This window comes from Sminthopsis crassicaudata, chromosome 1 (assembly GCF_048593235.1).
Source record: "Sminthopsis crassicaudata isolate SCR6 chromosome 1, ASM4859323v1, whole genome shotgun sequence".
In the NCBI taxonomy this organism is placed as follows: Eukaryota; Metazoa; Chordata; class Mammalia; order Dasyuromorphia; family Dasyuridae; genus Sminthopsis; species Sminthopsis crassicaudata.
This window is the reverse complement of record NC_133617.1, coordinates 437,468,169-437,483,429: the sequence shown is the minus strand read 5'-3', so window position 1 is coordinate 437,483,429 and position 15,261 is coordinate 437,468,169. Positions and strand designations below refer to the sequence as shown.

The window sequence follows — 15,261 nt, the reverse complement described above, 5'->3', positions numbered from 1 at the left end:
AACAAAACTCTTATAACATATATCCATAATAAAGCAAAACAAATTCCCATGTTGGTTTTATCCAATAATGTGTTTCATTCTGCATATTAGTCTAACACCTCTCTGTCAGGAGATGGTTTGTATTCATCAGGGATCCTCTGGAATCTTGGCTGATCACTGCATTGATCAGAGTTCTTAAATCTTTCAAACTGCTCCCAATCCCAAGGCCAAGATTTACTTGACATAATCAACAGTTAATCAAACTGTCTTTGCAGACATCCTAAACAGGACCATGTCCACTGTTGAAGATATTTTCTTCTCAGTGTAACCCACCTTTGCTATATTCCCTGCCCACTAAGAAAGACTGACTTCTTAATAAGCTGTTTTCTTAGGGGGAATAAATCCCTTTTTTGCCACACAGATTTTGGGTTTGTGAATTCTTTCACACAGGATCTGTGGCTCCAACCAGAGAGGATCTCCCATGCAAACTCTTGCACCTCATCATTTTGATCCAGATACTGCCATAAGATATATACCATAAAGTGGATATCTTCAACATAAAGAAGATCCAACTCACTTCCAGTTGATCAATGATGGACAGAAACAACTACACCCAGAGAAGGAACACTGGGAAGTGAATGTAAATTGTTAGCACTACTGTCTATCTACCCAGGTTACTTACACCTTCGGAATCTAATACTTAATGTGCAACAAGAAAATGGGATTTACACACATATATTGTATCTAGGTTATATTGTAACACATGCAAAATGTATGGGATTGCCTGTCATCTAGGGGAGGGAGGGGAAAATTTGGAAAAATGAATACAAGGGATAATGTTATAAAAAAAATTAAATTACTCATGCATATATACTGTCAAAAATGTTATAAAAACAAAACGGATGAGATAAAAAAAAAAAGATATATACCATAAAAAACCAAAGATAGAAAGACCCCATATACTCTAAAATAGTGGCAGTTATTATACAATGGCAAAGAATGGGGAATAAAATTGGTGTGCCTTATAGGGGGATTGCTAAACAAATTTTTATGGACTTAATGTGTTCAAAGATATGTTTGAGTCTTAAAATTTTGTAACAAATTGTCATCTTTCCTTTGGGAAATGTCGATGAATTAATATTAGAAAATATATGTATTCATATATACTTTCATGTATAGCATATTAATAATTGAGGCCTTTTTCCTTGTATTAGGTTCTTCAGTATTAAAAGTTATTCCCCCTTCCCTTACTATAGGATCTGGGTCATTAATGATTTGTAGAATCCAAAGGAGGCAGAAGGGGCAAGTGTTATAAGTAGTCCCATCAGAAGGCCCTTGATCCTCACTTGACTAACTCAAAAGCTACCCTCCCAGAACTAATTGGACAATCTAAGAGAAACAACTCCTTCTAAAAACTCCTTTCCATATAAATTGGCTACTATTTTGTATACTTAAGTCATTTTAACTCACCTTTATTTCTATTATTTTAACTTTTAAAGTTAGCAAACGTTTCCTATATCTCCAATTGTAACTTCATAAATGTGTTACCCCTAATAGGTCCATAGAACATGGAACTGCAGATAAGATGCTTCGCATTTCATCCTGTTAACCAACCTAAATAGTTAGGAAACTTTCCAATCCCATCTTCTCATCTCCCTCAATCAATTACTACTGTTAAAGATCCCAAAGAATATATCTGAAGAAGGTAGACAACAACATCTTGCTTATAACCAATCACAATCTGAAAATATCTGAAAAGAATTGGAGGAATATGCTAATAAATGTTTTAACAACTGGCTTTGTGGGGGGAGGAAGTACAATATGCTTTTGAGTTTAATCTGCGTGTTTTATATTTTCTCTCATCACTTTCATAAATCTAGACAAAATAAATCCTGACTTGTGGCATTTAGTAATTTCTGAAGTGTAAATACACTAAAATTTCAACCATTGTCTCTCCCATGCCAGTCCAAGCCAGCTCTAGCACTCTCTGGGTACCCCTCAACACATATTAGAAAAGGAACTTTTCCTGTATAAAAATGGACAATGATCCTTATATGACTGCCACATTACCAACCATCTAGATGTCAATCTGGGTACAGATTTGGAGACTCACGGGGCTCTTCCCCATTTCCCATCTCCAGCCCACCTGATGTCTTGTTTGGCTGGACAGAGCATCCTTTAATAAATAAATAATAAATGAGTACCTAATCTATCATTAAAATTTTTGCTGTCAAATTTGGCAATTGAAATAGGTGAGAGTTGGTGGCAATTGAAAAGGGAGAAATTGATCAAGTCTCTAATTTCAAAACTCCTCTAATTTATATGAAAAAAATCTCCATTCAAATTGGTATATATTAGCCCTAATTCACAGGAGTCCTGGGATCTTGAAGGGTTACAGCCCTAAACTGGGCAAAGTAGCTAGCAAATCATTCTATAGAATTTTTATTGTGTTGAAGATCAGTCCCTCAAATTGCTCCTCAGAGTCAAAATCAATTCAATATAACCAGAGACCTGTCATTTCATTGTTGCTAATTCCTAATTAGGAATGTCCACTGAGTTGCTTCTCAATGTAAACTCATTTTAATAAAAGACCTAACAGGATTTAGCCCGATGATGAAGATATTTTCTCTTCTCAACATAATAAACCCATTCTTACCACAAAACTCAAAACTGTATTCATTGGGGATTGCGAATTCTTTCTGCAAAGCCTGCGGACTGGCCAGGAGAGCCCATTGCTGTCAGGGGAATCTCTCAACCCTCATTTCTCACACCTCAACATATGGGTAATTTTTCAACACTGACTCTTGCAAAACCTTGTGTTGCAAGTTGTCCCCTCCTTTCCCCTATCCCCTCCCCTAAATGGCAGGTAATCCAATATATGTTAAACATGTTAAATCCAACATATGTATAAATATTTATACAATTATCTTGCCGAACAAGAAAAATCAGATCAAAAAGGGAGAAAAAATGAGAAAAAACAAAATGCAAGCAAACAACAAAAAGTAAAAATGCTGTGCTGTGATCCACAATCGGTTCACACAGTCCTTTCTCTGGACGTAGATGGCTCTCTTCATCACATGTCTATCTGTTTTGGAAGAATATAATTGAGGGATTAAATATTTTCGGTAGACAGTACTGATTATGTTCATATAAACTATCAATGAAAATATAGAATTTTCAAAAGACCAAAAATGGTTAAATAAATTGGAATATATGGATGTAATTAAATATTAGTGTTATAACAAACAACAAATATGAATACAGAAAAATATGAAAAGACATGAACTGATGCAAAGAGAAATAAGCAGAGTCAAAAAAATTATATATATACAATGACTAAATAATGTGAGTAAAAAGAACAATGACTACAAAATAATCAGAAGTGAATGTTCCAAAATTGGAAAGCATAGCCTGGCCCCAAAGATATATGAAAGGCACCTCTCATTTGCAGGGAAAGGGGGAGGGAGATGGCATCCCACAGATGTGAAACATTGCAAATATTGTCAGATTTTTTTTCAATATATTTATCAGGTTTTTTTTTTCTCTAAGAAAATTCTTTATTAGATGAGATTAACACTGTAAAGGAGGAAGAGAAAGAGTAAAGGAAAATTATATAAACATGTAATATACATACATAATTAAATATATAATTGTATCTATAAATTCATTTTGTAATATATTTGTACATATAACTGTAATTGATATTTGAATGAAAATAGCCAATATCAGTATTAAGATTTACAAATAACAATGTAAAAACAAAAAAAATCAGTATTTTTTAAAAGTTAAAGCACATTCATCACTACTTTCTATTTATGATCAACTACAAAAGTAATTAAAGCATCAAAACCAAACTCTCTTTAAGGTGATTTTGAAAGATGTCCTCTGGTTGATTTGTGTAATGTTCACACTAGCTTTCTGGAGGTCCTTCAGACCAGCCTGGGTTTCAGCAGAATAATCACCATGAGAATAGTCAGGAATAAAGTCTAAAGTCTTTATTCTCTCAGTCTCCCAATCAGAACCAGTCTACTCCACAATTTCTTCCAGAAGTCTGACTCACAGTCTGACTGACTGTCCCCAGTTTCTTCCAACAGTCTGCCAGTCTCGCCTATAGTGCAGGAAGACAGGAGAGCCACCACCAGGATAATCAAAGATAGACTGTATCACCTAGTGGCCAACCTTAAGGCAAGCTATATTTCTCTTTAGTCAGGTTTAACATAAGGACAGTTTTACCATGATAGATTGCCATTTACATTAGCCCTGAGTCAATCAGGATCCAAACAATGAACAATGACTTATGACCTTGTTGACTAATCAGTGAGAGTCAAATGCTTTTGGTTTGGATTTAAGACATAGTCCTTAAGAAATCTAGCTAGTAAACTCCAAGATATCTTGGGGGAGTGCAAGAGCATTTATAGGTATGATGAAAGAGAGGGAAGGGAGGAAGGGAGGAAGGGAAGGAAGAAAGGAAGGAGGGAGGGAAGGAAAGGAAAGAAGGGAGGGAAAGAGGAAGTGAGGGAGGGAGGGAAGGAGAGATGGGAAAAGAAGGGAAGGAGGGAGAGAAGAAAGGGAGGAAGGAAGAGAAAGGAGGAAGGGAAGAAAGAAGGGAAGGAGGGAGGAATAGGAGAAAGGGAAGGGGGGAAGGGAAGAGGGAGGGAAGGAGAGGAAACCATTGAAGACTAAACAAAGGCATTACCGTTGCATATTCAGACATGAAAAATCAGCCCATTCCAATTATTGCATCACTCTAATCATTTGAAAGTTTTCCATTATATGAAGTTTCAATCTGCCTCTCTACCATTTCTAGACATGACCCCAATTCAACCCCTGAGGCCATGATCAAGTACTATCTTTCACCTGACAGTCTTTTCACAATCCTACCCAAAATCTCCACCCATCCTCCAACCCAACCAAGTTTTTTTCAATTGATTCTCAAGTCACAGATTCTAGTCAAAGTTGACATAATAAAATAATTCATGAGGCGTTTTCTTTCCTTCCCTTAGAAACAAAAGCTACCTAAATTGTGTAGTAGCTCATGGGCAGTTGAATGCTAGAACCAACTGGCTCAGAATGGATTGTTAAATTTGGGGGGGATTTTTATTTATACCTCAGAAATTGGCAAAATTTACAAATCAGGGTCTGATTTATTGTTAATTATCTAGACTTAAAAGTGATGGAAAAAATGTTAATAATGCAGATTAAACTTCCACCTCTTGTGTATATTTTGCCTCATAAATGCAGTTAAAGAATTATGAGCATATTCCTGCCTTAAGGTAAACATTTTCTCAAAGAAAATACTGGTTGTTGATATGAACTTGAAAACTAAACTACTAATAATTATCATTCTTTTTCCTTTATATAGGTCCTGTAGTATAATAACGAAATAATAAACTCTGCAAATGAAATTATTCAAGTTATTTTCAAAGTTCAGCATAAGAACAGCAAATACAAAATACTGACTGGTAGAAGCATATAGACATTCAAAAAGCCACTAAAGATCCAGTTGAGTGCTGTCTGACATGATGGTTCCTGTGATTTATGAAGGTAACAAATGCTAGCCTATGACTTAGTTTTCAAAGTAAAATGTCTGTTATTTGAGTCATAAAAAGAAAAGTTCATACAAGTCTTTTTCTCATGCCTTCTTACCTTTTGTTGTTAGATTCTTCCAATCTTTACCATGAAAGCAAATCTGTAAGGCAAAAGCTCAGAAGTACAGAACTAGAGTAAGAATACTTTTTCTGGCTTTTAAATTATTTACTATAACACATACTGATTTAGTCTCCTGAAACAAACAAAAACTGTAATTTTAAAGTTAGCACTTATTGAAAGACATGAGCTATTGTTTAAATGAAGTATAATAAGATTTTCCTTTTTAAATGGAGACAATCAGAAAGCATTTATTAATCCCTTACCTATGCACCAGGCACAGAACTAACTACTAGAGACACAAATAAGAAAAAAAGAGCTTACCCTCTAGCTTAAATATTTAAGCATCTACTGTAAGCAGAATACCATACAATTGCTATGATAAGCTTTTGCTATCAGAGTTCACAATCACATGAGGGAATAAGACACATACATAAAAGGATATGCTATAAACAATCATAAAACAAATTTATGAGCTCCCAGCACCAAGGACAGTGTCTCTCCTGCCTAGCATATAATAATCATTTTTAAAGTGTTTTTAATAAATAACAAACTGTTGATTGAGGAAAAAATTATTTATCTGAGGAGAATCACAGAACACTTTAAGGAAAGGAAACATTCTGGGTACAAAGAAGGTGGCAGCAGGAAAAAACATTCCAATTATAGAAAACAATATGAGTAAATGCAAAAGTTTAACTGGACTTTTAAGAAATACAAGAAGATTACTATGAGTGAGATAAAACCATAAAAGCAGGTTCCAGACTAAAGAATTTTATTTGGCAAATAATCTGAAGTTCTTGGAAGATTTGAAAAGAAAGATTAATTTTGAAGCAATATACAGCTGGATGGTAAGATAGAGAGGGGGAAAGAAGTAGGAAGCTTATTTAAAATACTATTGTGGACAAGACAAAGCCAAGATGGCAGAGAAAAAGCAGTGACTCATCTGAACTCTTCTCAAAACCTCTCTGAACCTTTAAATAATACCACAAAACAATTCTTGGAGTAACAGAACCTACAAAAGAAAAAGGTGAAGTAATTTTCCAGTCAAAAATAATTTAGAAGGTTAGCAGGAAAGATCTGTCACACTTGGGTGATAGTGGAACACAGTCCACCATTGGCCATGCCAAGACAGACCAAACCTGAAACAGGCCTTGGGAGCCACTGAATCAGCAGCAGCAGCAACTATTTCTGAAGCTCTTGGTCCACAGATGGAAAGAGAGTCAAACATCTGATCAAAAGATTACATCAATTGGAAAATGGTTTTGTAAATTATGGTATATGAAGGTTATGGAATATTATTGCTCTGTAAGAAATGACCAGCAGGAGGAATACAGAGAGATTTGGAGAGACTTACATCAACTGATGCTGAGTGAAATGAGCAGAACCAGGAGATCATTATATACTTCAACAATGATACTGTATGAAGATACATTCTGATTGAAGTGGATATCTTCAACATAGAGAAGAGCTAATTCAGTTCCAGTTGATCAATGATGGACAGAAACAGCTACACCCAGAGAAGGAATACTGGGAAAGGAGTGTAAAATGTTTGCACTATTGTCTTTCTACCCAGGTTACTTATACCTTCAGAATCCAATTCTTACCGTGCAACAAGAAATTTGGTTTTACACACATATATTGTATCTAGGATATACTGTAACACATTTATTATATATAGGATTGCCTGTCATCTAGAGGAGGGAGTAGAGGGAGGGAGGGGAAAATGTGGAAAAGTGAATACAAGGGATCATGTTGTAAAAAAAATTACCCATGCATATGTACTGTCAAAAAAATTATAATTATAAAATTAATAAATAAAGATTTAAAAAAATTACAGGGATTTCTTTGCTTTTTATATTCAGATCTGAGTCACAATCCTGGGTGGAAATATCAGGTGAGGGCAAGAACTAGCACACTAGTCTGTGGCCACAGTGGATCAGGGATTCTTGTCACAGTTCCAGGACAGAAAAGCATGCTTATAGTCTCACTCACAGACTAGAGCACAGGGCGGGAAAATAGCAAACATTTCTTGGATCATACTACCTTAGAAGAACTGAAAACCTAGAAATGTTTCTAAAAACTGCTGCACAAAACCTCTGAAACTTGGAATAATGAACTCTCCAGTCTGAAAGCAGAGTCCTACTTTAACAAAGAGTTAAAAGAAATAGATGGGGGAAAATGAACAGAAAAAATTAATTCTGACCATAGAAAGTTACTAAGGTGACAAGGAAGATCTAAATAAACATTCAGAAGGTTACAAAGTCAAAGCTCCTATATCTAAAGCCTCCAAGAAAATATGAATTGGTCTCAGGACATGAAAAGATTCAAAAAGGATGTTATCTAAAAAAGTAAAATTAAAGGAATGTATTGGGAGAAAGAGAGAGAAGTAGAATGGGGTAAATTATCCTCTACAGAAGAAGGAAATATGGGGGAGGGGACTGAGTGAACCTTATTCTCATCAGAATTAACTCAAAGGGAATAACATACATACTCAATTGGGTATAGAAACTACCTTACTCAGGGCAGCTAGGTGGCGCAGTGGATAGAGCACCAGCCTTGAATTCAGGAGGACCCGAGTTCAAATGTGATCTCAGACACTTAATACTTCCTAGCTGTGGGATCCTGGGCAAGTCACTAAACCCCAGCCTCAAAAAAAAAAAAAGAAACTACCTTACTCTACAGGAAAGTAGGAAGGGAAGCAGATAAATGAAAAGGGGTGTAGTGATAGAATGCAGAATGAATTGGTGGGGTGGTTGTCAAAAGGGTCAGGATGAAAGGAGACAGAACAGAACAAATGGGAAAAGGGAGTGGAATAAGATGGAGGGAAAAACTGATAGCAATCATAACTGAAAAAAATTTTGAAGCAAATATCTCTGATAAAGGCCTCATTTCCCAAACATGTGTAGAATTGAGTCAAATATATAAAACTAAGAGCCATTCCCCAATTGATAAATGATCAAAAGATATGAAGTTTTCAGATGAAGTAATCAAAGTTATATATAGCCACATGTAAAATTGCTTTAAATCACTACTAATTGCAAATTAAAACAAATCTGAAATACCACTTCATACCTTTAAGACTGGCTAATAGGACAGAAAAGAAAAGTAACAAGTATTTTGGAAGGGATGTAGGAAAAATGAGACATTAATTCACCGTTGGTATTGTGAACTAATTAAATTCTGTAAAGCAATATGCTCAAAAGGGCTATAAAATAGTGCATTCTCTGACATGGACAAGAAGTATATATCCAAAAGATTTATTTTTTTTTTAAGAAAAATGGATTTATATGTAAAATATATTTTTAGCAGCTCTTATCTGGTGGCAAAGAATTTGAAATTGACAGGATGCCCATCAAGTGGGAAATGAATGAACAATTTGAGGTAAGTGATTATGATGGAATACTACTGTGCTATAAGAAATGATGAGTGAGATACTCAGAAAAACCTGGAAAGAAATACAAACTAATACAAAGTGAAATATACTGTGTACAAAGAACAATATTACAAGATGATCAGCTATGAATGATTTAGCTATCCTGAGCAATACAATGATCCAAGAGAACTCTGAACGACTTATGAAGAAAAATAGTATGCATCTCCAGAGAAAGAACTTATGGTGTCTAAATATAGATTGAAGCAAATATTATTTTGAGGGTTTTTGGTCTTTTCTTTCACAACATGATTGTTCCCAATGAGGATTTGGTTTGATACATCTTTTAAATCTATTCAGAGGAATTGGGGATGTGTGTGTAGGAGGGGAAAAGAAGTAGTGAGAGACTGTTCTTTTTGCTACTTTGCCATGATGGTTTCATCTGAAAAGTATCACAATAGCTTTTTAAATTGCTTTTTTTTTGGCTGATAACTTGGGTTAAGTGACTTGCCCAGGGTCACACAACTAGTAAGCATTAAATGTCTGAGACCAGATTTGAACTCAGGTTCTCCTGACTTCAGAGCTGGTGCTCTATCCACTGCCCCACATAGCTGCCCCTAACAGCATTTTTATATTTACTTAGCATTTGGGGGTTTTCCCAGGTACATAAAAGAGCAATTTAACATTAATTTTTAAAACTTTTAGTTTCAAATTCTTTCCCTTCCTCCTTCCCCAAACTTTCTCATTGAGAAGACAAGCAATTTGATATAGATTATATATATATATATGTGTAGTCATGCAAAAAATTCTGTTCTAGTCATTTTGTGAAAGAAAGACCAAAAATACCCACTATCCTACACACATACACACAAATTCATATATTTTAGATATGGGCAATATAGAAACTTGTTTTGCTTGATGTTTACAACAGTGTCTTCTTTCATTGAAGAAAAGGAGAGAGGTAGGAATAAGGGTAGAATCTTGCTGGTTAAAAAAAAAAAAATTAGTTTAAAAATAATAAAAAATTTCCATTTGTCTTAGAATGAGAATTACCTTAAGATAATGAGAATAGAAAATAGGATCTGAAAGATTTCAAAGCTAGAATTGTGACCATTAAAAAGAAAGTTAAAGGCTTTAAGGTAAGAACTTTAACTGTCTTCCTCCCCTCCTTCCCCCTTAGTAAGAACAGAGGAAGGAGCTTCTGAAGAATGGTGACTTTAGGATTAATTCCAATTCTAACACGATTCCCAACTTTCCTCTGCCAAGTACTATGTATTTTTTCCTTTCCCACCTCCTTCTCCTTTGATTGTGCCTTAAAGATTCTGAATGGCAACAATCAAACTATTAAATGTAATAAAAGATATTCTCACTCAAAAGAAAAACTCTTGCTTTCTTATATATTTCCCTTCTTGAGTTTTCAATCTTAAAAAATTATAAAATTACAAGTTAGCGAGTAAGAATAAATAACAGTTCTTTTTTTCTTTTCTGCTGTTACAAATATAAATATTGTTAAAAAATTAGAATAAGATTGCCTCCTATAGGTCAAGGAATGTTAAAAAATTCTATTCCTTCACACTTCAGTTCTAAGAAAACCACATTTCCATATTTGAATTAGTTTATTAACAAGGCAAAAAACATTAAAAGTGACAATAGCTGTACAATAAAAAAGATTTGTTTCCAATCTTGAAATGTCTTCTACTTTCTTCCTTGTTGTTTTTAAAAATTATTTTACAGCAGTACATTCATTAGCAGCTTATTTCTTTCCTATCATTGCCTATGTTTTCTATTTTTTCTTGATTCTGATTTGCTGTTAAATTTAGCATCTACAAATTCAAGAGAAAATCCTAGCTAAGAAAATATTCACAAAGTTATACATGATATAAAAATATAAAAATATACTTACATGTTCTTTTTTTAAAGGACAAAACTCAAGTCAAGTGATTAGAATAAGAACAAGTTATTGGCCTTTTGAACTAGCAAATGTGCCTTGCTCACTTAGCACAGGAGCATATCAGAAGCAGAAAAGGTTGCTTTTAAAAAACTGACATTTAAGTTATTTAGTTCTATGTATAATACAAAAATATAGCAGATGAATACTAGGAACACTCCACATTTTTAAATGTTTAAAGAATCATAAATATAAAAATAAGGAAAAACATGAACAAGAAATGGAACATGGATTTTCCTAGTTCCAAACAAACAAAAGTACACTTCAGACAAGATTCTCAACTTAAGTTCCAAGATATTAACATTAAGATTAAAAAGACAGACAAAAGTAAGGGATGGATGATTGTACTTCGGGACATCCATATTTCATCACTTAGGCCTGCTCTTAGGTTTTATCTTGTCCCCTTTTTGCTGTGAAGACACGTTCTTTCCATTTTGACACTGAGTAAATCTAGCCACTGTAGAAACCCCATCCACAAAATTTGGTCTTGAACAGAACATTTGCATTGTTGAACATCCCATCCTTGAGGGACACAACAACAAACTGAAAAAAAGAAAAAAAGCATGGGAAATACTTCTGATTATGTGTCGAATAACATCACATCTATTATATTTTGTCCTGATTTTTCATAGAGGGAGGGACAGAGGGAAGGAAGGAAAGAAGAAAGGAGAGAGGGAAAGAAAGAAAAAAGAAAAGAAGGAAGGAGAAAGGGGAAGGGAGGAGAGAGGGTTGAAGAAAGGAGATAGGGGAAGGGAGGAGAGAGGGAGAAGGAAGGAGATAGGGAAAAGGAGGAGAGGGGGAGAAGGAGATAGGGGGAAGGGAGGAAAGATGGGGAAGAAAGAGAGAGGGAAAGAGGGAGAAAGGAAGGAAGGGAGGAAAGGAGAGGAAAGAAGGAGGAAGGGAAGGAGAGGAGGGAGGAAAGGAGAGAAAAAAGAAGGAGGGAGGAAAGAAGGAAGGAAAAAGGAAGGAAGGAAGGAAGGGAGGGAGGAAGGAAAGGAGAGAGGGAAGGAAAGAAGGAAGGAAGGAAGGAAGGAAGGAAGGAAGGAAGGAAGGAAGGAAGGAAGGAAGGAAGGAAGGAAGGAAGGAAAAAGGAAGGAAGGAAGGAAGGGAGGGAGGAAGGAAGGAAGGAAGGAAGGAAGGAAGGAAGGAAGGAAGGAAGGAAGGAAGGAAGGAAGGAAGGAAGGAAGGAAGGAAGGAAAGGAGGGAGGGAGGGAGGGAGGGAGGGAGGGAGGAAGGAAGGGAGGGAGGGAGGGAGGGAGGGAGGAAGGGAGGGAGGGAGGGAGGGAGGGAGGGAGGGAGGGAGGGAGGGAGGAAGGGAGGGAGGGAGGGAGGGAGGGAGGGAGAGAGGGAGGAAAGGAGGAAGAAAGGAAGGAGGGAAGGAAGGAGAGAAGGAAGGAAAGAAGGAAAGAAAGAAGGAAGAGAGGGAGGGAAGGAGGGAGGAGAGAGGAAGGAGAGGAGGAAGGGGAGAACACTTCCCATTTAAACCTTACTATTCAAGAACTATTGACTTTCAGTGTCTCACCTGGGAATGTGTGAAATGAGTTCGAAGCATTTGCCCGATGTTCTGGGTGTGAGAAAGGTCAAGAGCTGCATCAACCTCATCCAGAATATAAATTGGAGCAGGTTTTGAAGAGAAGCATGGATAATATTAAAGATAAAGCAACCAAAGACCTATTTTTAAAACAAGGAGGAAAACAGTTAAATCATACCTTTCTCCAAGTACTCATATAAACAGAACAACTGGTTGGAAGCAAATCATTATATAAAATGATAAAGATGCAAAGTGGTAGCAATAAGATTCTTGAAATATCAAATTTCAAAAGTTTACTGATTATTAATCCTTGTTTTCCTCCTTTTTGCTTTTGGTTTGTACAGATTTTTCCTCATTCTCAAAGAAAAATATTTGAACTCTTATTTTATTTTTCACATCAACAACTGTCTATGCAAAGGATAATTTCTATGCAAAGGAATAAAGCCATTGAATTTTTACTTCTCCCTTAAGATTCTTATTTTTTAAGGTTCTCCAAATCTTGAAAATAATTTTATTCATTCCAAAGATTAGGATTGGTAAATAAGATATTAAAAGCTAATAGTATCTAGGGAAAGAAAAGAGTATTTCTATCACCATCTCTCAGATAATTGAGACACCACTATCTTTAAAAATAAGAATACAAATAAGCAATAATCAATAACTCCTCTTATTTTTATCAAATATATTAAACTAAGAATCTTAATTCATATTCAAATTTTAAGGAAGATAGGTAGGAATTTTAAATATAACTTATAAAAAATTTTTAAATAATATGTAATACATCTATAGGCAGAATATTCAAAGACAAGTAAAATGATACTCAGATAAAACACACTGGCTCAATACGTTTTGTTATATGAATACATAAAGTATACAGAAAATAATTTGGAAGTAAATATACTATTTTTGTTATTATTTTTAAAAGTTTCCTTTTGATATGAACAGACAATTCTCAGATGATGAAATTGAAACTATATCCACTCATATGAAAGAGTGTTCCAAATCACTACTGATCAGCGAAATGCAAATTAAGACAACTCTGAGATACCACTACACACCTGTCAGATTGGCTAAGATGACAGGAACAAATAATGATGAATGTTGGAGGGGATGTGGGAAAACTGGGACACTGATACATTGTTGGTGGAGTTGTGAAAGAATCCAGCCATTCTGGAGAGCAATCTGGAACTATGCCCAAAAAGTTATCAAACTGTGCATACCCTTTGACCCAGCATTGCTGCTATTGGGCTTATATCCCAAAGAAATACTAAAGAGCGGAAAGGGACCTGGATGTGCCAAAATGTTTGTGGCAGCTCTTTTTGTTGTAGCTAGAAACTGGAAGTTGAATGGATGCCCATCAATTGGAGAATGGTTGGGTAAATTGTGGTATATGAAGGTTATGGAATATTATTGCTCTGTAAGAAATGACCAGCAGGAGGAATTCAGAGAGGCTTGGAGAGACTTACATCAACTGATGCTGAGTGAAATGAATAGAACCAGAAGATCGCTGTACACTTCAATGCTGTATGAAGATGTATTCTGATGGAAGTGGATATCTTCAACATAAAGAAGATCCAACTCACTTCCAGTTGATCAATAATGGACAGAAATAACTACACCCAGAGAAGGAACACTGGGAAGTGAATGTAAATTGTTAGCACTACTATCTATCTACCCAGGTTACTTATACCTTCGGAATCTAATATTTAATGTGCAACAAGAAAATGGTATTTACACACATATATTGTATCTAGGTTATATTGTAACACATGTAAAATGTATGGGATTGCCTGTCATCGGGGGGAGGGAGTGGATGGAGGGAGGGATAATTTGGAAAAATTAATACAAGGGATAATATTATAAAAAAAAAAATTACTCATGCATATATACTGTGGGAAAAAAATTCTAAATTAAAATAAAAAAAGTTTCCTTTCAATTCTTTCTCTTTTTAAAAAATTAAAATGTAAATAATTCAGATTTTACAATTTTAACTGAGGCTTCATTTCCTGTTGTTTGTATTTGAATGTCAAATTTATAATGAAAAGAAATTACAAAAGAAGAAATATATCTCTTACCTCTGTCCTCCACTAAGTTCAGTTAGATTTTCTTTCCAGGTATTTCCCAAAGCAACCTTAAACTCCAGACCATCCAAAACAGTTTGTCCCTCTGGTGGTGCAAGCATAGCATTAGCACCGGGAAGGAGAGTGGAGAAAATTGAACCAAAATCCTTGTTCACCTTGATATGAGAATAGTAAAGTGTTTACCAAAAGGCTAGTAATAATCATATAAAATGAAATTTAACAGCTACATTCTATCTAAGTCTAAATTAGCTCAGTGAAACCAACAGAATATATTTCCACTTTAAGTACAATAAATGTATTCTCTAGTCTGAATTCTTGTCTTTTTAAAAATAATCAAAGTTATTCTTAATCTTTCTATGAAATCACTCATTAAGAAAATTACCAAAATATTCATGGATTTTCCCAAAATTAGCTAGAATAAGTGAGAGAACAAGCCAAGTCTTGCCAAAATACATCATATTCTTACAATTTGTTCAATGTTAACAGAAAACAAAGACAATTCTGTTTAAGAATTTAAATTTTTCCTAATAAGCTCTAGGCATTATAGAGAAATGTAATCCTACAGAATAAAGTAAGATTACATAAAAATAAGAATAAAGTCCCTGTACATTAATGGTCCACATTTCATATTGCTAAAGACAGATATTAGATAAACATAAGATATAGGTACCTAATTACATTAAAGATTATCTACATGGCATTTGTC

At 34.9% G+C, this 15,261-nt stretch overlaps 1 protein-coding gene across 1 annotated transcript in view; it reads right to left on the bottom strand.

Moving 5' to 3' along the window:
* Nucleotides 1-11,172: 11,172 nt before the first annotated feature.
* The window catches only part of SMC2 (structural maintenance of chromosomes 2), a 53,618-nt gene continuing 49,529 nt past the window's right edge, over nucleotides 11,173-15,261 (bottom strand). Inside the window, 5 exon segments of the mRNA XM_074280627.1 lie at nucleotides 11,173-11,422; nucleotides 11,424-11,486; nucleotides 12,466-12,570; nucleotides 12,572-12,614; nucleotides 14,550-14,710. Coding sequence (XP_074136728.1) covers nucleotides 11,312-11,422; nucleotides 11,424-11,486; nucleotides 12,466-12,570; nucleotides 12,572-12,614; nucleotides 14,550-14,710 — 483 coding nt within the window. The 3' untranslated portion in view covers nucleotides 11,173-11,311.